At 54.8% G+C, this 18,853-nt stretch overlaps 1 protein-coding gene across 2 annotated transcripts in view; it reads left to right on the plus strand.

The window, feature by feature from the left end:
* Positions 1 to 13,906, plus strand: part of LOC142913367 (coxsackievirus and adenovirus receptor homolog) — a 51,947-nt gene extending 38,041 nt beyond the window's left edge. The window contains exons 6-8 of one of the 2 annotated variants that reach the window (XM_076060892.1): positions 2,276 to 2,423; positions 3,655 to 3,694; positions 10,487 to 10,579. In XM_076060892.1, coding sequence (XP_075917007.1) covers positions 2,276 to 2,423; positions 3,655 to 3,694; positions 10,487 to 10,492 — 194 coding nt within the window. In that variant the 3' untranslated portion in view covers positions 10,493 to 10,579. Of the gene's footprint in view, positions 1 to 2,275; positions 2,424 to 3,654; positions 3,695 to 10,486 lie in introns of both variants that reach the window. The other variant, XM_076060891.1, reaches the window with a different exon arrangement.
* Positions 13,907 to 18,853: the final 4,947 nt, after the last annotated feature.

An 18,853-nucleotide genomic window follows, 5' to 3' on the forward strand; every position in this document is an offset into this window, starting at 1 on the left:
TGGAAGGATGCCCTGGTGGTCCCCCTTTTTAAGAAGGGGGACCGCACAGACTGTAACAACTACAGGGGCATCTCACTCCTCAGTGTGCCGGGAAAGGTCCTGGCAAGGATTATTCAGCATCGCCTTGCCAGGCACGCTGAGGAGAGGCTTGCGGAGCCCCAATGCGGTTTCAGGAAAGGGCGGTCCTGCACAGATGCCATATTTTCTGTCCGTCTGCTACAGCAGAGGTGTAGGGAATTCTAACAAGACCTACATCTCTGCTTTATTGACCTGGTCAAGGCCTATGATACCATCAGTAGGCCTGGGCTCTGGGTCATTCTTCGTGCTTTTGGAGTACCTGACCCTCTGCTCACGATCATTAAGGACCTTCATGATGGTGAGCGGGCCCGGGTAAAACTATGTGGCCGGGAGTCAGAGCCATTCCCTGTACACCTTGGGGTGCGACAGGGATGTCCTCTGGCTCCCACATTATTTAACATCTATTTTGACCACGTAGTTCGTGAAGCCTTCAATAGCTGTACCGGGGGAATCTCCATATGGTACAGATATAATGGGAGGCTAATCGATGCCCGGGTGCGGTCAAGGGATGGCTCCCTATTGCTCAACCACGTTATGTATGCTGATGATTTGGTAATAGCTGCTCAGTCAGAGGAAGAGTTGAATATGCTGCTGCTGAGACTGGAGCTAAGAGGTGGGGCCTTACCATCAGCCCCACCAAAACTAAGCACCTGCCTGGGTATTTTGTACCATCGGACACTCCACCCCCACAACTCCCAATCGGTGATGGGGCAGTTGTGTAGAGAGTGGAGAGTTTCCCATACCTGGGCAGTGTGCTTATGACTGGCTCCAGTTTAACAGCAGAGGTCTCACTCCGAATCAGTCGAGCGGCAATATCTTTTCATCGGTTGCGTAACGTTGTGTGGAAGCTACCTGGTCTGTCGCTCCGCACTAAGCTTCAGGTCTTCTCGGCCACGGTCATTCCCTCCCTTCTCTACGCTTGCGAAACGTGGACCCCCCTAATGGAACATCTTCGCCGGTTAGAAACATTTAGGCTGGCCTGCCTACGATCCATCCTGGGTTTAACCAGACTGGATTGTGTGAGGAGCTCACAAATCCTTCGAAGATCTGGGCAGGGTCCCATCGGTGAGCTCCTCCGGCAGGCAAGGCTGCGATGGCTGGGTCATGTAGCCCGCATGCCCAGCCACCGCATGCCGAAACAGCTTTTGTTTGGCCGGATTGAGGGGGCTCAGCGGGCGCGGCACGGGCTAGAGAAGAGATGGAGTGATGTGGTACAGGAGGACGTGGAGCTGAGTGGACTTGCCGATGACTGGTACCAGCGGTGTCAAGATCGGCCTCTGTGAAGGAGGCTCGTGAAGGATGCTACTGGGCAGTTGGAGGCAGTCGCCCTCCAACAACAACGGAGGGCGGAGGAGCGACGCTCAGAACAACGAGCGGAGCGCCGGGTGGCTAAAGCACAGCAGGTTGGCACAGTAGGGGCACAGGTGGTGCATCAGGCAGTCATCTCAGTCAGTCGACCCGTGGCACCTGGGTCTGCCCCGTGACCTGCCAGCGGGCGTTCGACACTTCACGTGGCCTCAGGGTACACATAGCCTGGCACAAGCGTCGTGGTGACGTCACCGCCACTTAGTGGCGAATGGCGGTTGTTGTGTGTACGTGTGTGTGTGCGTGTGGCTGTGCTACGAACCCGGCGACCCGGGGTTCGATTCCCGCTCACGGCCAACACCGCCGGTGACCATTATCTGAACCGGTCCCTGGGCCTCCGCTCGGTCGACACGGCCTCAAATGAGTACCTGGTGCGGTGTGTAAACATCGCCACTGGGGAGACAAAGGCGGCCGGGCGTGGTGCTGGCCACCCACCCCCTCGTGTACCGTTCCGGCTTTCATAGCTGCTGCTGCTCGCTAACAGCACTTGCCCCTACAGTCTGTTACAGACAGCACTTTCCCCTACAGTCTGTTACAGACAGCACTCGCCCTGACAGTCTGTTACAGACAGCACTTTCCCCTACAGTCTGTTACAGACAGCACTTGCCCCTACAGTCTGTTACAGCCAGCACTTTCCCCTACAGTCTGTTACAGACAGCACTTGCCCCTACAGTCTGTTACAGGCAGCACTCGCCCCTACAATCTGTTACAGACAGCACTTGCCCCTACAGTCTGTTAGAGACAGCACTTGCCCCTACAGTCTGTTACAGACAGCACTTTCCCCTACAGTCTGTGAAGGTTACGCGTGTGTGGGTGATCGTGTCGTGTGCAGCGAGCGCTAACGCCGGCGTCGTGACGGGCGCCGTGATGGGCGTGCTCCTCCTCCTCGTCGTCGTCGCCGCCATCGGCTTCCTCGTCCTGTACCCGCTGCTCAAGCGCAAGGCGGCGTGGGACCGAGACTACCGCCACAACGACATCCGGTGAGGGCCCACCCGCTCGCTCGCTCGCCCGCCCGCTAGCCCGGGCCGCCCGCTCACTTGCTTTACCCGCTCGCTTACCTGCTCGCTCGGCCACTGACCCACTCGCCCACTGACTCACTCACCCACTGACTCACTCGCCCACTGACCCACTCGCCCACTGACCCACTGACTCACTCTCCCACTGACCCACTCGCCCACTCGCCTACTCGCCCACTGAATCACTCGCCCACTCGTCCACTTGCCCACTGACTCAGTCGCCCACTGACACACTCGCCCACTCGCCCACTGACCCACTCGCCCACTCGCCCACTGACCCACTCGCCCACTGACTCACTCGCCCACTGACCCACTCGCCCACTGACCCACTCGCCCACTGACCCACTCGCCCACTGACCCACTCACCCACTCGCCCACTGACCCATTCGCCAACTCGGCCTCTGACCCACTCGCCCACTGACCCACTCGCCCACTGACCCACTCGCCCACTGACCCACTCACCCACTCGCCCACTGACCCATTCGCCCACTCGGCCTCTGACCCACTCGCCCACTGACCCACTCGCCCACTGACCCACTCGCCCACTCGCCCACTGACCCACTAGCCCACTGACTCACTCGCCCACTGACTCACTCGCCCACTCGCCCACTGACCCACTCGCCCACTGACCCACTCACCCACTCGCCCACAGACCCACTCGCCCACTGACCCACTGACCCACTCGCCCACTGACCCACTCGCCCACTCGCCCACTGACCCACTCACCCACTCGCCCACTGACCCACTCGCCCACTGACCCACTGACTCACTCACCCACTGACCCACTCGCCCACTGACTCACTCGCCCACTGACCACACTCGCCCACTGACTCACTCGCCCACTGACTCACTCGCCCACTCGCACAGCTGCAGCAGCAGCGTTGGTCCGAATCTGCCTGAGATTCTCGGACGGTGACAGTCGGAGGACAAACTCCAGCAAGTGGAAGCGTCCGTGTGTGTGTGAGCATCAACTCGCTGAGCCCCTGCCCTCACTGCACCTCGGTGAAAGAGAGCTTCAGAGCTCATCGGATTCCTTTCCTCCTACAGCCTGAATACACATTCTTGATTCTGAGATTCTGAGCAGTCGTGACTTTAACAGATGGACGTTTGTCTGATCCCCTCCCTCACCTCCCTCCCTCTCTCCCTCACCTCCCTCACCTCCCTCACCTCCCTCCCTCTAAATTTCGATTTAAAGCTTTCGTAACTGCAATGATTCATCTTCTTTGGTTCTTTCGGTAAAGTCACGTAGAATGAGAATAAAATAATAAATTGATCAAATGATATAACGCAATAATATTCTCACGACGTTTCGGCCACAACACAAGCGGCCTTCATCAGGTGAAGGGACGAGACTGTCTGGTAGGACAGCGCTGGAGTGAAAAAGCCACGTTCAGATCACGACCTTTAAGCTGTGTGAGAGGAAACAAAGCGCCTTGACAAAAGAATTAGCATATAATTTAGCATTGAAATGGCTGAGTGATTAGCTTGTGACTGGTCACAGAAATGGCTATGTTAAAAGTTAAAGCATACACATCCGCAGAGGCACCCCTTGACAAAGGAATTCGCATAGAATTTAGCATTGAAATAGCTGAGTGATTAGCTTGTAACTGGTCACAGAAATAGCTATGTTAAAGTCAGAGCATACACATTCACCGAGGCACTTAGTACAAATCAAACAGGAGAATTTAGCATTGAAATAACTAGGCGAATTTAGCATTGAAATAACTGAGTGATTAGCTAGTGACTGGTCACAGAAATGGCTATGTTGAAGTCAAGGCCTACACATCTGAGCTATTCACAGTACTATATAGTGAACCAATAAAAAACTAAAATATAAATTACCTTAATGTTATCAATAAACTCTATATTCTCCAATCAGCTAAGCTACCAACAATAAGTCGTTATATATCACAATGCTATATGGCGAAAAAATGGGTGGATTCTTACCCTCAACTTTAGCAACACGGATAGCTACGGGTCCCGTTCAGACGGACGAGTTCATCCATGGTCGGAACAGAGGAGGGGGAGAGAGACAGCTGCGAGGCGCTATTATACTCCATGTTGTAAACCATACCATTAACCGTGGTGTGAGAGGTATTAAGAGTCAAGGCTGACGAAAGAGCTGCGGTCTGAAGGTCATCGTAAAATACAATTAATTAAGAACAGAAATGGTTTTAAACATCTTTCCAATGGTTACTAAGCCAGAATCCATCTTCTCGGTTGAAATTGTCTCTGTGCTTGTATATGTGAATGGCCTCATGAACGAATCTCTCATGGTAGCCGGTTGGTTTGCAAAGAACCTCCGTCTTGGAGAAGTCAATGTCATGTGAGCCCACTGAATTATAACAGGGATCTGCCACGGCAGAGGAGTTCGTTCTACCGTGTTTCAAGTCTGCTTTATGTTCGCGGATGCGGTCCGAGATATGTCGTTTGGTTTCTCCAATGTAGCTACTACCACAGAGCCACTTTAGTTTGTAAACGCCCGGGTACTGTATGTCTGGAACAGCATCTTTTACAGATGGAACTAAATCACGGATTTTATGTACTGTGTTGAATCGGACCTGGATCTTGTGTTTATTCAGGATTTTGGAGATCTTTTTAGTGACCCCTGCAATGTAGGGTAAGGTGATGGTTTTGAGTGGCTCCACAAGAGGATCCTTCTTCATGACTGGAGTGATGGCTTTGCGGATTGTGTAGTCGGAGTAACCATTAGCCCTGAGAGCCTTGTGTACGTGCTTGAGTTCACTGGTAATGTGTTCCTGGTCGGAAATGCATTGGGCTCTATGGTATAGAGTCTTGATGAGGGAGTTCTTCTGGGATGGATGGTGGTGGGAATCCGGTTTCAAGTAAGCATCTGTATGGGTAGCTTTCCTGTAGACAGAGTGGCTCATTGAACCATCATGTCTCCTTTTAATTAAGACATCCAAAAAGGGTAGTTTGCCATCTTTTTCGACTTCCATGGTAAATCTGATGGCTGGGTGTATGGAATTGATGTGGTCGCGGAATTGGTCTCGAGCAGGCTGGCCATGTGGCCAGATGACAAAGGTGTCATCAACGTACCTCTTCCATAAGGTCGGGCGTAGAGTGGCAGTCTGGATGGCGTCAGTTTCAAATTTTTCCATGAATTCGTTGGCTACAACCGGAGATAGGGGGGAGCCCATTGGCGTGCCCTCAGTTTGTTTGTAGAAAGTTCCATTCCAGGTGAAGTATGTGTTGGTTAAGCAATGTCTCACCAGGGGGGGTACATCATTATGCAGTCCTTGATGAACCAGGTCTTCAATGATAGCGATGGTGTCAGGTACCGGGACTTTGGTGAACAAGGACACCACATCAAAACTGACAAGCAGGTCGTCTGGGGACAGGGAAATGCCTTTGATTGTCGATACCAGGTGAGTAGAGTTTAGTACCGCAGAGGTGGTTTTACCAGTGAAAGGTCGCAGTATATCAGCAAAGATGAACGTTTTGAATTATCTCAATTAAAAAAGAGGGATGATATTGTCGTCCTCTCAGCCGACAAGGGCAATGCCACTGTCATCATGGACAAAACAGAATATAACAACAAAATTCAAGAACTACTCAACGATGGCAGCTATACAAAAATAAAAAGAGATCCCACCAACAGCCTGGTCACCAAAACGAACAAAATCATCTCTGATTCAACAGCATTAATTGATGAGATCAAACAGTTCTCGTTGAAACCCTCTGCTGCCAGACCACCAAGATTATATGGCCTTCCAAAGATACACAAAGAAGATACACCCCTTCGTCCCATCGTCTCTACTATCAACTCCCCCACCTACAAACTGGCACGTTTTCTTGCTGATATACTGCGACCTTTCACTGGAAAAACCACCTCTGCGGTACTAAATTCTACTCACCTGGTATCGACAATCAAAGGCATTTCCCTGTCCCCAGACGACCTGCTTGTCAGTTTTGATGTGGTGTCCTTGTTCACCAAAGTCCCGGTACCTGACACCATCGCTATCATTGAAGACCTGGTTCATCGAGGACTGCAAACTGATGTACCCCCCCTGGTGAGACATTGCTTAACCAACACATACTTCACCTGGAATGGAGCTTTCAACAAACAAACTGAGGGCACCCCAATGGGCTCCCCCCTATCTCCGGTTGTAGCCAACGTATTCATGGAAAAATTTGAAACTGACGCCATCCAGACTGCCACTCTACGCACGACCTTATGGAAGAGGTACGTTGATGACACCTTTGTCATCTGGCCACATGGCCAGCCTGCTCTAGACCAATTCCGTGACCACATCAATTCCATACACCCAGCCATCAGATTTACCATGGAGGTCGAAAAAGATGGCAAACTACCCTTTTTGGATGTCTTAATTAAAATAAGACATGATGGTTCAATGAGCCACTCTGTCTACAGGAAAGCTACCCATACAGATGCTTACTTGAAACCGGATTCCCACCACCATCCATCCCAGAAGAACTCCCTCATCAAGACTCTATACCATAGAGCCCAATGCATTGCCAACCAGGAACACATTACCAGTGAACTCAAGCACGTACACCAGGCTCTCAGGGCTAATGGTTACTCCGACTACACAATCCGCAAAGCCATCACTCCAGTCACGAAGTAGGATCCTCTTGTGGAGCCACTCAAAACCATCACCTTACCCTACATTGCAGGGGTCACTAAAAAGAGCTCCAAAATCCTGAATAAACACAAGATCCAGGTCCGATTCAACACAGAACATAAAATCCGTGATTTAATTCCATCTGTGAAAGATGCTGTTCCAGACATACAGTACCCGGGCGTTTACAAACTGAAGTGCCTCTGTGGTAGTAGCTACATTGGAGAAACCAAACGACATATCTCGGACCGCATCCGCGAACATAAAGCAGACTTGAAACACGATAGAACGAACTCCTCTGCCGTGGAAGATCACTGTTATAATTCAGTGGGCTCACATGACATTGACTTCTCCAAGGCGGAGGTTCTTTGCAAACCAACCGGCTACCATGAGAGATTCGTTCATGAGGCCATTCACATATACAAGCACAGAGACAATTTCAACCGAGAGGATGGATTCTGGCTTAGTAACCATTGGAAAGATGTTTTAAACCATTTCTGTTCTTAATTAATTGTATTTTACGATGACCTTCAGACCGCAGCTCTTTCGCCAGCCTTGACTCTTAATACCTCTCACACCACGGTTAATGGTATTGTTTACAACATAGAGTATAATAGCGCCTCGCAGCTGTCTCTCTCCCCCTCCTCTGTTCCGACCATGGATGAACTCGTCCGTCTGAACGGGGCCCGTAGCTATCCGTGTTGCTAAAGTTGAGGGTAAGAATCCACCCATTTTTTCGCCATATAGCATTGTGATATATAACGACTTATTGTTGGTAGCTTAGCTGATTGGAGAATATAGAGTTTATTGATAACATTAAGGTAATTTATATTTTAGTTTTTTATTGGTTCACTATATAGTACTTTGAATAGCTCAGATGTGTAGGCATTGACTTCAACATAGCCATTTCTGTGACCAGTCACTAGCTAATCACTCAGTTATTTCAATGCGAAATTCGCCTAGTTATTTCAATGCTAAATTCTCCTGTTTGATTTGTACTAAGTGCCTCGGTGAATGTGTATGCTCTGACTTTAACATAGCTATTTCTGTGACCAGTTACAAGCTAATCACTCAGCTATTTCAATGCTAAATTCTATGCTAATTCCTTTGTCAAGGGGTGCCTCTGCGGATGTGTATGCTTTAACTTAGCTATTTCAATGCTAAATTCTATGCTAATTCCTTTGTCAAGGGGTGCCTCTGCGGATGTGTATGCTTTAACTTTTAACATAGCTATTTCTGTGACCAGTCACAAGCTAATCACTCAGCCATTTCAATGCTAAATTATATGCTAACTCCCTCCCTCTCTCCCTCACCTCCCTCACCTCCCTCTCTCACCTCACCTCCTTCACCTCCCTCACCTCCCTCACCTCACCTCCCTCTCTCACCTCCCTCACCTCCCTCACCTCTCTCACCTCCCTCACCTCCCTCCCTCCCTCACCTCCCTCACCTCCCTCACCTCCCTCACCTCACCTCACCTCCCCTCACCTCCCTCCCTCATCTCCCTCACCTCCCTCACCTCCCTCACCTCCCTCCCTCACCTCCCTCACCTCTCTCCCTCACCTCCCTCACCTCCCTCTCTCACCTCACCTCCTTCACCTCCCTCACCTCCCTCCCTCCCTCACCTCCCTCACCTCCTCACCTCCCTCACCTCACCTCACCTCCCTCACCTCCCTCCCTCACCTCCCTCACCTCCCTCACCTTACCTCCCTTACCTCACCTCACCTCCCTCTCTCCCTCACCTCCCTCACCTCACTCACCTCCCGCACCTCACCTCCCTCACCTCACCTCCCTCCCTCACCTCCCTCACCTCCCTCACCTCCCTTTCTCACCTCCCTCACCTCACCTCCCTCCCTCACCTCCCTCACCTCCCTCCCTCACCTCCCTCACCTCCCTCACCTCCCTTTCTCACCTCCCTCACCTCACCTCCCTCCCTCACCTCCCTCACCTCCCGCACCTCACCTCCCTCACCTCACCTCCCTCCCTCACCTCCCTCACCTCCCTCACCTCCCTTTCTCACCTCCCTCACCTCACCTCCCTCCCTCACCTCCCTCACCTCCCTCCCTCACCTCCCTCACCTCCCTTTCTCACCTCCCTCACCTCACCTCCCTCCCTCACCTCCCTCACCTCCCTCACCTCACCTCCCTCACCTCCCTCACCTCCCTCACCTCCCTCACCTTACCTCCCTCACCTCACCTCACCTCCCTCTCTCCCTCACCTCCCTCACCTCACTCACCTCCCTCACCTCACCTCCCTCACCTCCCTTTCTCACCTCCCTCACCTCACCTCCCTCCCTCACCTCCCTCACCTCCCTCACCTCACCTCCCTCACCTCCCTCACCTCCCTCACCTCCCTCCCTCACCTCCCTCACCTCCCTCACCTTACCTCCCTCACCTCACCTCACCTCCCTCTCTCCCTCACCTCACTCACCTCCCTCACCTCACCTCCCTCACCTCCCTCCCCTCCCTCACCTCCCTCACCTCCCTCCCTCACCTCCCTCACCTCACCTCCCTCCCTCACCTCCCTCACCTCCCTCACCTCCCCTCCCTCACCTCACCTCACCTCCCTCACCTCCCTCCCTCACCTCCCTCACCTCCCTCTCCTCCCTCACCTCCCTCACCTCCCCTCCCTCACCTCACCTCCCTCACCTCCCTCACCTCCCCTCCCTCACCTCACCTCCCTCACCTCCCTCACCTCCCTCACCTCCCTCCCTCACCTCCCTCACCTCCCTCACCTCCCTCCCTCACCTCCCTCACCTCCCTCACCTCCCTCACCTCCCTCTCTCACCTCCCTCACCTCACCTTCCTCCCTCACCTCCCTCACCTCCCTCACCTCCCTCACCTCACCTCCCTCACCTCCCTCACCTCACCTCCCTCACCTCCCTCACCTCCCTCCCTCACCTCACCTCACCTCACTCACCTCCCTCACCTCCCTCACCTCCCTCTCTCACCTCCCTCACCTCCCTCACCTCCCTCACCTCCCTCCCTCACCTCCCTCACCTCCCTCACCTCCCTCACCTCCCTCACCTCACCTCACCTCCCTCCCTCCCTCCCTCACCTCACCTCCCTCACCTCCCTCCCTCACCTCCCTCACCTCACCTCCCTCCCTCACCTCCCTCACCTCCCCTCCCTCACCTCACCTCACCTCCCTCACCTCCCCTCCCTCACCTCACCTCCCTCCCTCACCTCCCTCACCTCCCTCACCTCACCTCCCTCACCTCCCTCTCTCACCTCCCTCACCTCCCTCCCTCACCTCCCTCACCTCCCTCACCTCACCTCACCTCCCTCACCTCCCTCACCTCCCTCCCTCACCTCACCTCCCTCACCTCCCTCCCTCACCTCCCTCACCTCCCTCACCTCCCTCACCTCCCTCCCTCACCTCCCTCACCTCCCTCACCTCCCTCACCTCACTCACCTCCCACCGCAGGATTGACGACTGCCCCCCCGTGTCGATGTGCCGCCCGCCCACGCCCGCGACCCGCGACCCGCCCGGCACCGGCGCCTCCGTCGGCCTCCCGGCACCGGCGCCCCCCGACGGCCTCCCGGCGCTCCGCCGGGCCCCGGGCGGGTCGCCCCACGGGCGAGCGGAGGGCCGCGCGGGGGCCGGGGCCTCCTCCGGCGCGAGGGGGGGGGAGAGCGGCCCGTGAGAGCGTCGCCGTTCCGTCGCGCGGCGGCGACCTCTCGGCTCGCTCCCGGTTCTCGGAGGGGGGGGGGCGGGGGTGGGGGGGGGCTTGTGGGACAGCGAGCGAGAGACCCCCGACGCCCGATTGAATCGGCGGCGTCGGGAGCCCTCCGTTGGCGTCGCGTCGCGGACCCGGTAAACGAAAACGACGTTTCAAACGAAGGCGGAACGACGCGTCAGGCGGTGAACGTCGTCGCCGCCGCGAATCGCCGAACGGTAATCCGGAGAGAGAGAGAGGGAGAGTGGGTAGCGGTGGGGGTGGTGGCGGTTCCGGTTAGACGTGCGATCACGATTTCAATTTTGTCAGCGCGTAGCTCCCAGCGGCGAACGTGCCGCGCGCCTCTCTCGCCCGCCTCCCCCTCCACCCCGACGCGTGATCGGTCGATGGTGGAATCGGCAGGGCGGGCGGGCGAGCGAGTTGGGCGAAAGGTTTGTTCAGTGTCGGGGGGGTTCCGGATTAGAGAATCGAATCTTAAAATCTGTCGATTTTTGCTTTAAAAAATAAATAAAAAATTTGCACAATTTAACCCCGCGGCTTATCGCGAGCCAAACCGCCGTGCGGCAGACGAGGGGGGCGTGGCCTGTTGGGGTGGGCGGGGCACGGCGAGGGGGTTTCCGGCCTTCGCGAGGCTGCAATTGGCTTGTCGCGGGTGACTCCGTCCGCTCGCAAGCAAGTTTGGGTTCCAGAGGGGCCGTTCCCGAAGTCGCTTTGTTGGCGAGCCCAAAATTTGGTTCGCGAGTCCAACGTTGAGCCCCGTCGATTCGCTCGCTCGGCGCGGCATCGCAAGCGGGCGGCGGTGGTCGGCACGCTCCCGGCAACGGCGCCGCATTCCGCGGTATAACAGGCGCGTAGCGACGGTGCACGTTGTACACGGTGACGGTGCACGTTGTACACCGTGACGGTGGTGATGGTGCACGCTCTACACTGTGACGGTGGTGACGGTGCACGTTCTACACCGTGACGGTGCACGTTCTACACCGTGACGGTGTCACGCTCTACACCGTGACGGTGCACGTTGTACACGGTGACGGTGGTGACGGTGCACGTTCTACACGGTGACGGTGCACGTTGTACACCGTGACGGTGGTGACGGTGCACGTTCTACACGGTGACGGTGCACGTTGTACACCGTGACGGTGGTGACGGTGTACACGGTGACAGTGTCACGTTCTACACCGTGACGGTGGTGACGGTGCACGTTCTGCAACTTGCCGTGTTGCTGTGGAGTTTCGTGTCGAGCTGAGGGGGTGGGAGGGACCCGCATTGAATAGAGAAGGGGGGAGGCTGGGGGGGTGAGTTGCCTCTTGTGGTCTGGAAGTTCACCGGCCTTGCCTCGGGCGAAGCCTCTGGGCGTCACACACAGTGACGCTTTTTCCTTTCGCGTTGAACCCAGAACACGGTGGGTCACGGCGGTGGGTCAAAGTCAACGGGTTCCTTTAGGAGGCTTTCACGACCGATATCATCCGCAACGGAGGTGTTTTGGGGGTTAGACGGCGTGAATATTTAAACGCGTCGTGAAAGACCCGCCAACCACCGGACGCAGCCAACGAGCAAGGGTTGTCAACGTCAACAGAACGTGGCAAATTCGTCACCGGTTGTGCGCGTGTTTGATTGTGCACAGTCGTCTATTCGTTTCGTTGTTTTAGTTGACGTCATTAAATTTTTACGCGGAAATTTGCAAAAAAATGTATTCCGTGTCAACGCTCAAAACAAGTGGTGTGTGGGGTGCAGAGTCGGTGGTGGAGATTCCACATCCCTACTGGGGGGGGGGGCAGAGCCAAGCCACAACATTTACAATCCGAGTGCCGTGACGTTTCGCCAGTAATTACAACCGGCTTCATCAGGTCGACAGCCAGACTTGTGGAGCAGTCCACCAGTTTCGTTCCTTGTACGTAGCCGGCCGTGCGCTAACCGGAGGTGCGGAGCGGTGGCGCAGCAGTTAGCGCCACGCTGCACTGCGAACCCGGCGACCCACAGTTCACTTCCCGCTCACGGCCACCGGCACCGGCGACGATTTGTTGTCATCCGGTCCCGGGCAACCCCCTAGGTCGACTTAGCCTTACATGAGTAATCTGGTGTAGTGTGTATACATCGGCCTCGAGGGAGACAAAGGCAGCCGGGCGTGGTGCCGGCCACCCACCCCCTCTTGTTCTGTGCCGGCCTTCGTAGGTGCTGCTCGCTACACTGGGGGTCTTTGTGTGTGGTAGCACCAGGACTAGATGTGTGGAATCTGTCCACTTTTGGCTGGGTTGGCAGTGGTGAGCAACTTTGTGGACTCGTGGTGAGCTATTCTTTCTGTGTGCCAGTGGTGAGCTGTTCTCTCTGTGTGCCAGTGGTGAGCTGCTCTCTCTCTGTGTGCCAGTGGTGAGCTGTTCTCTCTGTGTGGCAGTGGTGAGCTGTTCTCTCTCTGTGCCAGTGGTGAGCTGTTCTCTCTGTGTGCCAGTGGTGAGCTGTTCTCTCTGTGCCAGTGGTGAGCTGTTCTCTTTGTGTGTGCCAGTGGTGAGCTGTTCTCTCTGTGCCAGTGGTGAGCTGTTCTCTCTCTCTGTGTGTGCCAGTAGTGAGCTGTTCTCTCTGTGTGTCAGTGGTGAGCTGTTCTCTCTGTGTGTCAGTGGTGAGCTGTTCTCTCTGTGTGTGCCAGTGGTGAGCTGTTCTCTCTGTGTGTGCCAGTGGTGAGCTGTTCTCTCTGTGTACCAGTAGTGAGCTGTTCTATCGCTGTGCCAGTGGTGAGCTGTTCTCTGTGTGTGCTAGTTGTGAGCTGTTCTCTCTCTGTGTGCCAGTGGTGAGCTGTTCTCTGTGTGCTAGTGGTGAGCTGTTTTCTCTGTGTGCCAGTGGTGAGCTGTTCTCTCTGTGTCATTGGTGAGCTGTTCTCTCTGTGTGTGTGCCAGTGGTGAGGCCGTCGCCGTGCCGGTGAGTGGGTTAATCCGGCGTCTGCCGTTCCTCACCGCCCCTGTACAGCTCTCACACTAACAACAACTATTCTCTCCGCCTGATGAAGGCCGCTCATGTTGCCATCGAAACGTCGTGGGCTTTTTTGGCTTTTGTTATTTTCCCAGTGATTATTTAACATGTTTACTATCTAATTTTTGCCGCGTTATTTTTATTTTCTATCTACCGTTACTTCATCGAAAGGACCAAGAATCACCAATAAAACCCTCAAGGCCGTCCCGTGTCTTTCCGTGTCTCTCTGTGTCTCTCCGTGTCTCTCTGTGTCTCCGCGTGTCTCTCTGCGTATCTCTCCGTGTCTCTCCGTGTCCTTGTCTCTCCACGTCTCTCCGTGTCTCTCCGCGTCTCTCCCTGTCTCTCCGTGTCTCTCCGTGTCTCTCCGTGTCTCCGCGTGTCTCTCCGTGTCTCTCTGTGTCTCCGCGTGCGCTCGCTGCGCGTGGAGCGACCCGCGTCACAGACTCACGCGCTATCTTCCTTTCTCTTCGCCGCCCGCCCGCCCTTCTCTGTCTCTCCTCCTCCCTCTCCGTGACCTCGTCGCCCATCGAGTCGACGAGCGACGAGCGGCCAAATTCAACGGCGCGCCGGCCAGCGGGGTGGAAGGCCGGACACACTGGACATACAGCTGTCTCGGGTGTGGACCAATCAAATTCAAGGACAGTGCATATTATTATCAGAGTTTGGCATTTTGACTGCTTGTGTTGTGGTTATTGCAAACATGATGCCTTGAATAAAGGTGTCAGTGTTTGTGCCAGTTAAAAGGGTAAAACCTATTCCTACACTCACTAACTCACCCGCTCACTCACCCGCTCACTCACCCATCCACTCACTCACCCAACCACTCACCCACTCACCCGCTCACTCACCTGCTCACTCACCCGCTCACCCACTCACTTACCCAACCACTCACTCACCCACTCACTCACCCAACCACCCACTCACCCACCCACTCACTCACCCACTCACCCACCCACCCACTCACTCACCCGCTTACTCACCCGCTCACCCACTCACTCACCCACTCATTAATTTTTTCCCCCCAAAGACGTCCAGCAGGGGCACGGGGCGTCAGCGAGTGACACCGACAATCGGGTCGACATTCTCGTCACAACAGACGGTCACGTGGGCTGGCGGCACCTGACAACGGCACGTGGGCCAAAACGTTGGACACCGCATTTGGTAGAATCGGGTGACATTGCTCATCGCTGTGCCAAGGTGTGACTCGAAGCGGTCTAAGTAGTGGCCAAACAGCAGAATAAAACCCATCGCATTTAGAGGATATTGTCCCTTGTGATGCTTTGAATGTTGAACTGTGTCCATGTACATACAGAACAGAACAAACATACTCTTGATTAAAAAACACAAACAAACATTAAATTCCGATTTAAAGTTTTCGTGACTGCAAGGATTCATCTTCTTTGGTTCTTTTGGTAAAGTCACCACCACGTAGAATGAGAATAAAATAATAAATTGATAAAATAATAAAATTCTCACGACGTTTCGGCTCAAACACAGGGTGATGCCACTTCAGGTTGTCCGTTAGTTCTGCAAGATATAAACCCCACGGCGAAAGGTCTCGAGACCTCCCACGAGGCACACATCAGACCGCGCGGCGTTGCAGCGGCGGTTTCTAATACGAACTACTCAAAATGTTACCTATAGCAAAGTCTTTTTTATTTGAAAAATCATTCTCATGTCCAGCTGCCTGGTGGGGTGGCGCCCCACTGCCCCCTAGTGGACTAACTAAGTCAGACACCACCCCACTGCCCCCTAGTGGACTAAGTCAGACACCACCCACCACTGCCCCCTAGTGGACTAAGTCAGACACCACCCCACTGCCCCCTAGTGGACTAAGTCAGACACCACCCCCACTGCCCCCTAGTGGACTAAGTCAGACACCACCCCCACTGCCCCCTAGTGGACTAAGTTAGACACCACCCCACTGCCCCCTAGTGGACTAAGTCAGACACCACCCACCACTGCCCCCTAGTGGACTAAGTCAGACACCACCCCCACTGCCCCCTAGTGGACTAAGTCAGACACCACCCCCACCGCCCCCTAGTGGACTAAGTCAGACACCACCCCCACTGCCCCCTAGTGGAGTAACTAAGTCAGACACCACCCCCCACTGCCCCCTAGTGGACTTACTAAGTCAGACACCACCCCACTGCCCCCTAGTGGACTAAGTCAGACACCACCCCCACTGTCCCCTAGTGAACTAAGTCAGACACCACCCCCACTGCCCCCTAGTGGACTAACTAAGTCAGACACCACCCCCACTGCCCCCTAGTGGACTAAGTCAGACACCACCCCCACTGCTCCCTAGTGAACTAAGTCAGACACCACCCCCACTGCCCCCTAGTGGACTAACTAAGTCAGACACCACCCCACTGCCCCCTAGTGGACTAAGTCAGACACCACCCCACTGCCCCCTAGTGGACTAAGTCAGACACCAACCCCACTGCCCCCTAGTGGACTAAGTCAGACACCACCCCAGTGCCCCCTAGTGGACTAAAAAAGTCAGACACCACCCCACTGCTCCCTAGTGGACTAAGTCAGACACCACCCCCACTGCCCCCTAGTGGACTAACTAAGTCAGACACCACCCCCACTGCCCCCTAGTGGACTAACTAAGTCAGACACCACCCCACTGCTCCCTAGTGGACTAAGTCAGACACCACCCCCACTGTCCCCTAGTGGACTAAGACAGACACCACCCCACTGCTCCCTAGTGGACTAAGACAGACACCACCCCCACTGCCCCCTAGTGTGTGAACACGCACCACCACTGCCACCACCACCACCGCCACCACCGCCGCCACCACCACCACTGCCACCACCACCACTGCCACCACCACTGCCACCACCACGGCCGCCACCACCACGGCCACCACTGCCACCACTGCCACCACTACAACCACCACCCACCTCACCTCAAATGAGTACCCGGTGCGGTGTGTAGTAATCATCGCCAGGAGGGAAACAAAGGCGGCCGGGCGTGGTGCTGACCACCCACCCCCTCGTGTGCCACAGTGCCGGCAGCCTTCATTGCTGCTGATACTCGCTAACAGCACTTGCCCCTACAGTCTGTTACAGGCTACACAGTGGGGAATCTTTGTCTTTGTGTTTGTGTGTGCCTGGCCCCGCCCTGCCTCACCCACCACAGCCAGAACACCTCGTCACACACACAGCGTGACGAGGTGTGAACACACACAGCGTGACGAGGTGTAACACACAGCATGACGAGGTGTGAACACACACAGCGTGACGAGGTGTGAACACACACAGCGTGACGAGGTGTGAAAAGGATAGCGTGATGAGGTGTGAACACACACACACAGCATGACGAGGTGTGAACACACAGCGTGACGAGGTGTGAACACACACACAGTGTGACGAGGTGTGAACAAGCACAGCGTGACGAGGTGTGAACACACACACAGCATGACGAGGTGTGAACACACACACAGTGTGACGAGGTGTGAACACACACAGTGTGACGAGGTGTGAACAAGGATAGCATGACGAGGTGTGAACACACAGTGTGACGAGGTGTGACACACACAGTGTGACGAGGTGTGTGAACACACAGTGTGACGAGGTGTGAACACACACACAGTGTGACGAGGTGTGAACACACGCACAGCGTGACGAGGTGTGAAAACACACACAGTGTGACGAGGTGTGAACACACACACAGCGTGACGAGGTGTGAACACACAGCGTGACGAGGTGTGAACACACACAGTGTGACGAGGTGTAACACACAGCATGACGAGGTGTGAACACACACACAGTGTGTGACGAGGTGTGAACACACACACAGTGTAACGAGGTGTCAACACACAGTGTGACGAGGTGTGAACACACACACAGCGTGACGAGGTGTGAACACACACAGTGTGACGAGGTGTGAACACACACACAGTGTGTGACGAGGTGTGAACACACACACAGTGTGACGAGGTGTGAACACACACACATTGTGACGAGGTGTGAACACACACGCACAGTGTGACGAGGTGTGAATGCACACAGCGTGACGAGGTGTGAACACACACACAGTGTGACGAGGTGTGAACACACACACAGTGTGACGAGGTGTGAACACACACAGTGTGACGAGGTGTGAACACACACAGTGTGTGACGAGGTGTGAACACACACAGTGTGACGAGGTGTGAATACACACGCACAGTGTGACGAGGTGTGAATGCACACAGCGTGACGAGGTGTGAACACACGCACAGTGTGACGAGGTGTGAACACACACAGTGTGACGAGGTGTGAACACACACACACAGTGTGACGAGGTGTGAACACACACAGTGTGACGACGTGTGAACACACACAGTGTGACGAGGTGTGAACACACACAGCGTGACGAGGTGTGAACACACACAGTGTGACGAGGTGTGAACACACACACAGTGTGACGAGGTGTGAACACACACAGTGTGACGAGGTGTGAACACACACAGTGGGACGAGGTGTGAACACACAGTGTGACGAGGTGTGAACACACACAGCGTGACGAGGTGTGAACACACACAGTGTGATGAGGTGTAACACACACAGCGTGACGAGGTGTGACACACACAGCGTGACGAGGTGTGAACACACACACAGCGTGACGAGGTGTGAACACACACACAGTGTGACGAGGTGTGAACACACACAGCGTGACGAGGTGTGAACACACAGTGTAACGAGGTGTGAACACACACAGTGTGACGAGGTGTGAACACACAGTGTGACGAGGTGTGAACACACAGTGTGACGAGGTGTGAACACACACAGTGTGACGAAGTGTAACACACACAGTGTGACGAGGTGTGAACACACACAGTGTGACGAGGTGTGAACACACACACATTGTAACGAGGTGTGAACACACACAGTGTGACGAGGTGTAACACACACACAGTGTGACGAGGTGTGAACACACATTGTAACGAGGTGTGATCACACACACAGTGTGACGAGGTGTGAACACACACACAGTGTGACGAGGTGTGAACACAGTGTGACGAGGTGTAACACACACACAGTGTGACGAGGTGTGAACACACAGCGTGACGGGGTGTGAACACACACAGTGTGACGAGGTGTGAACACACACACAGTGTGACGAGGTGTGAACACACACAGTGTGACGAGGTGTGAACACA

The sequence above is a fragment of the Petromyzon marinus genome, unplaced genomic scaffold (assembly GCF_048934315.1).
Source record: "Petromyzon marinus isolate PM22_M1 ecotype Great Lakes invasive population unplaced genomic scaffold, UKy_Petmar_22M1.pri1.0 PM_G_Scaffold_25, whole genome shotgun sequence".
Taxonomy (NCBI): domain Eukaryota; kingdom Metazoa; phylum Chordata; class Hyperoartia; order Petromyzontiformes; family Petromyzontidae; genus Petromyzon; species Petromyzon marinus.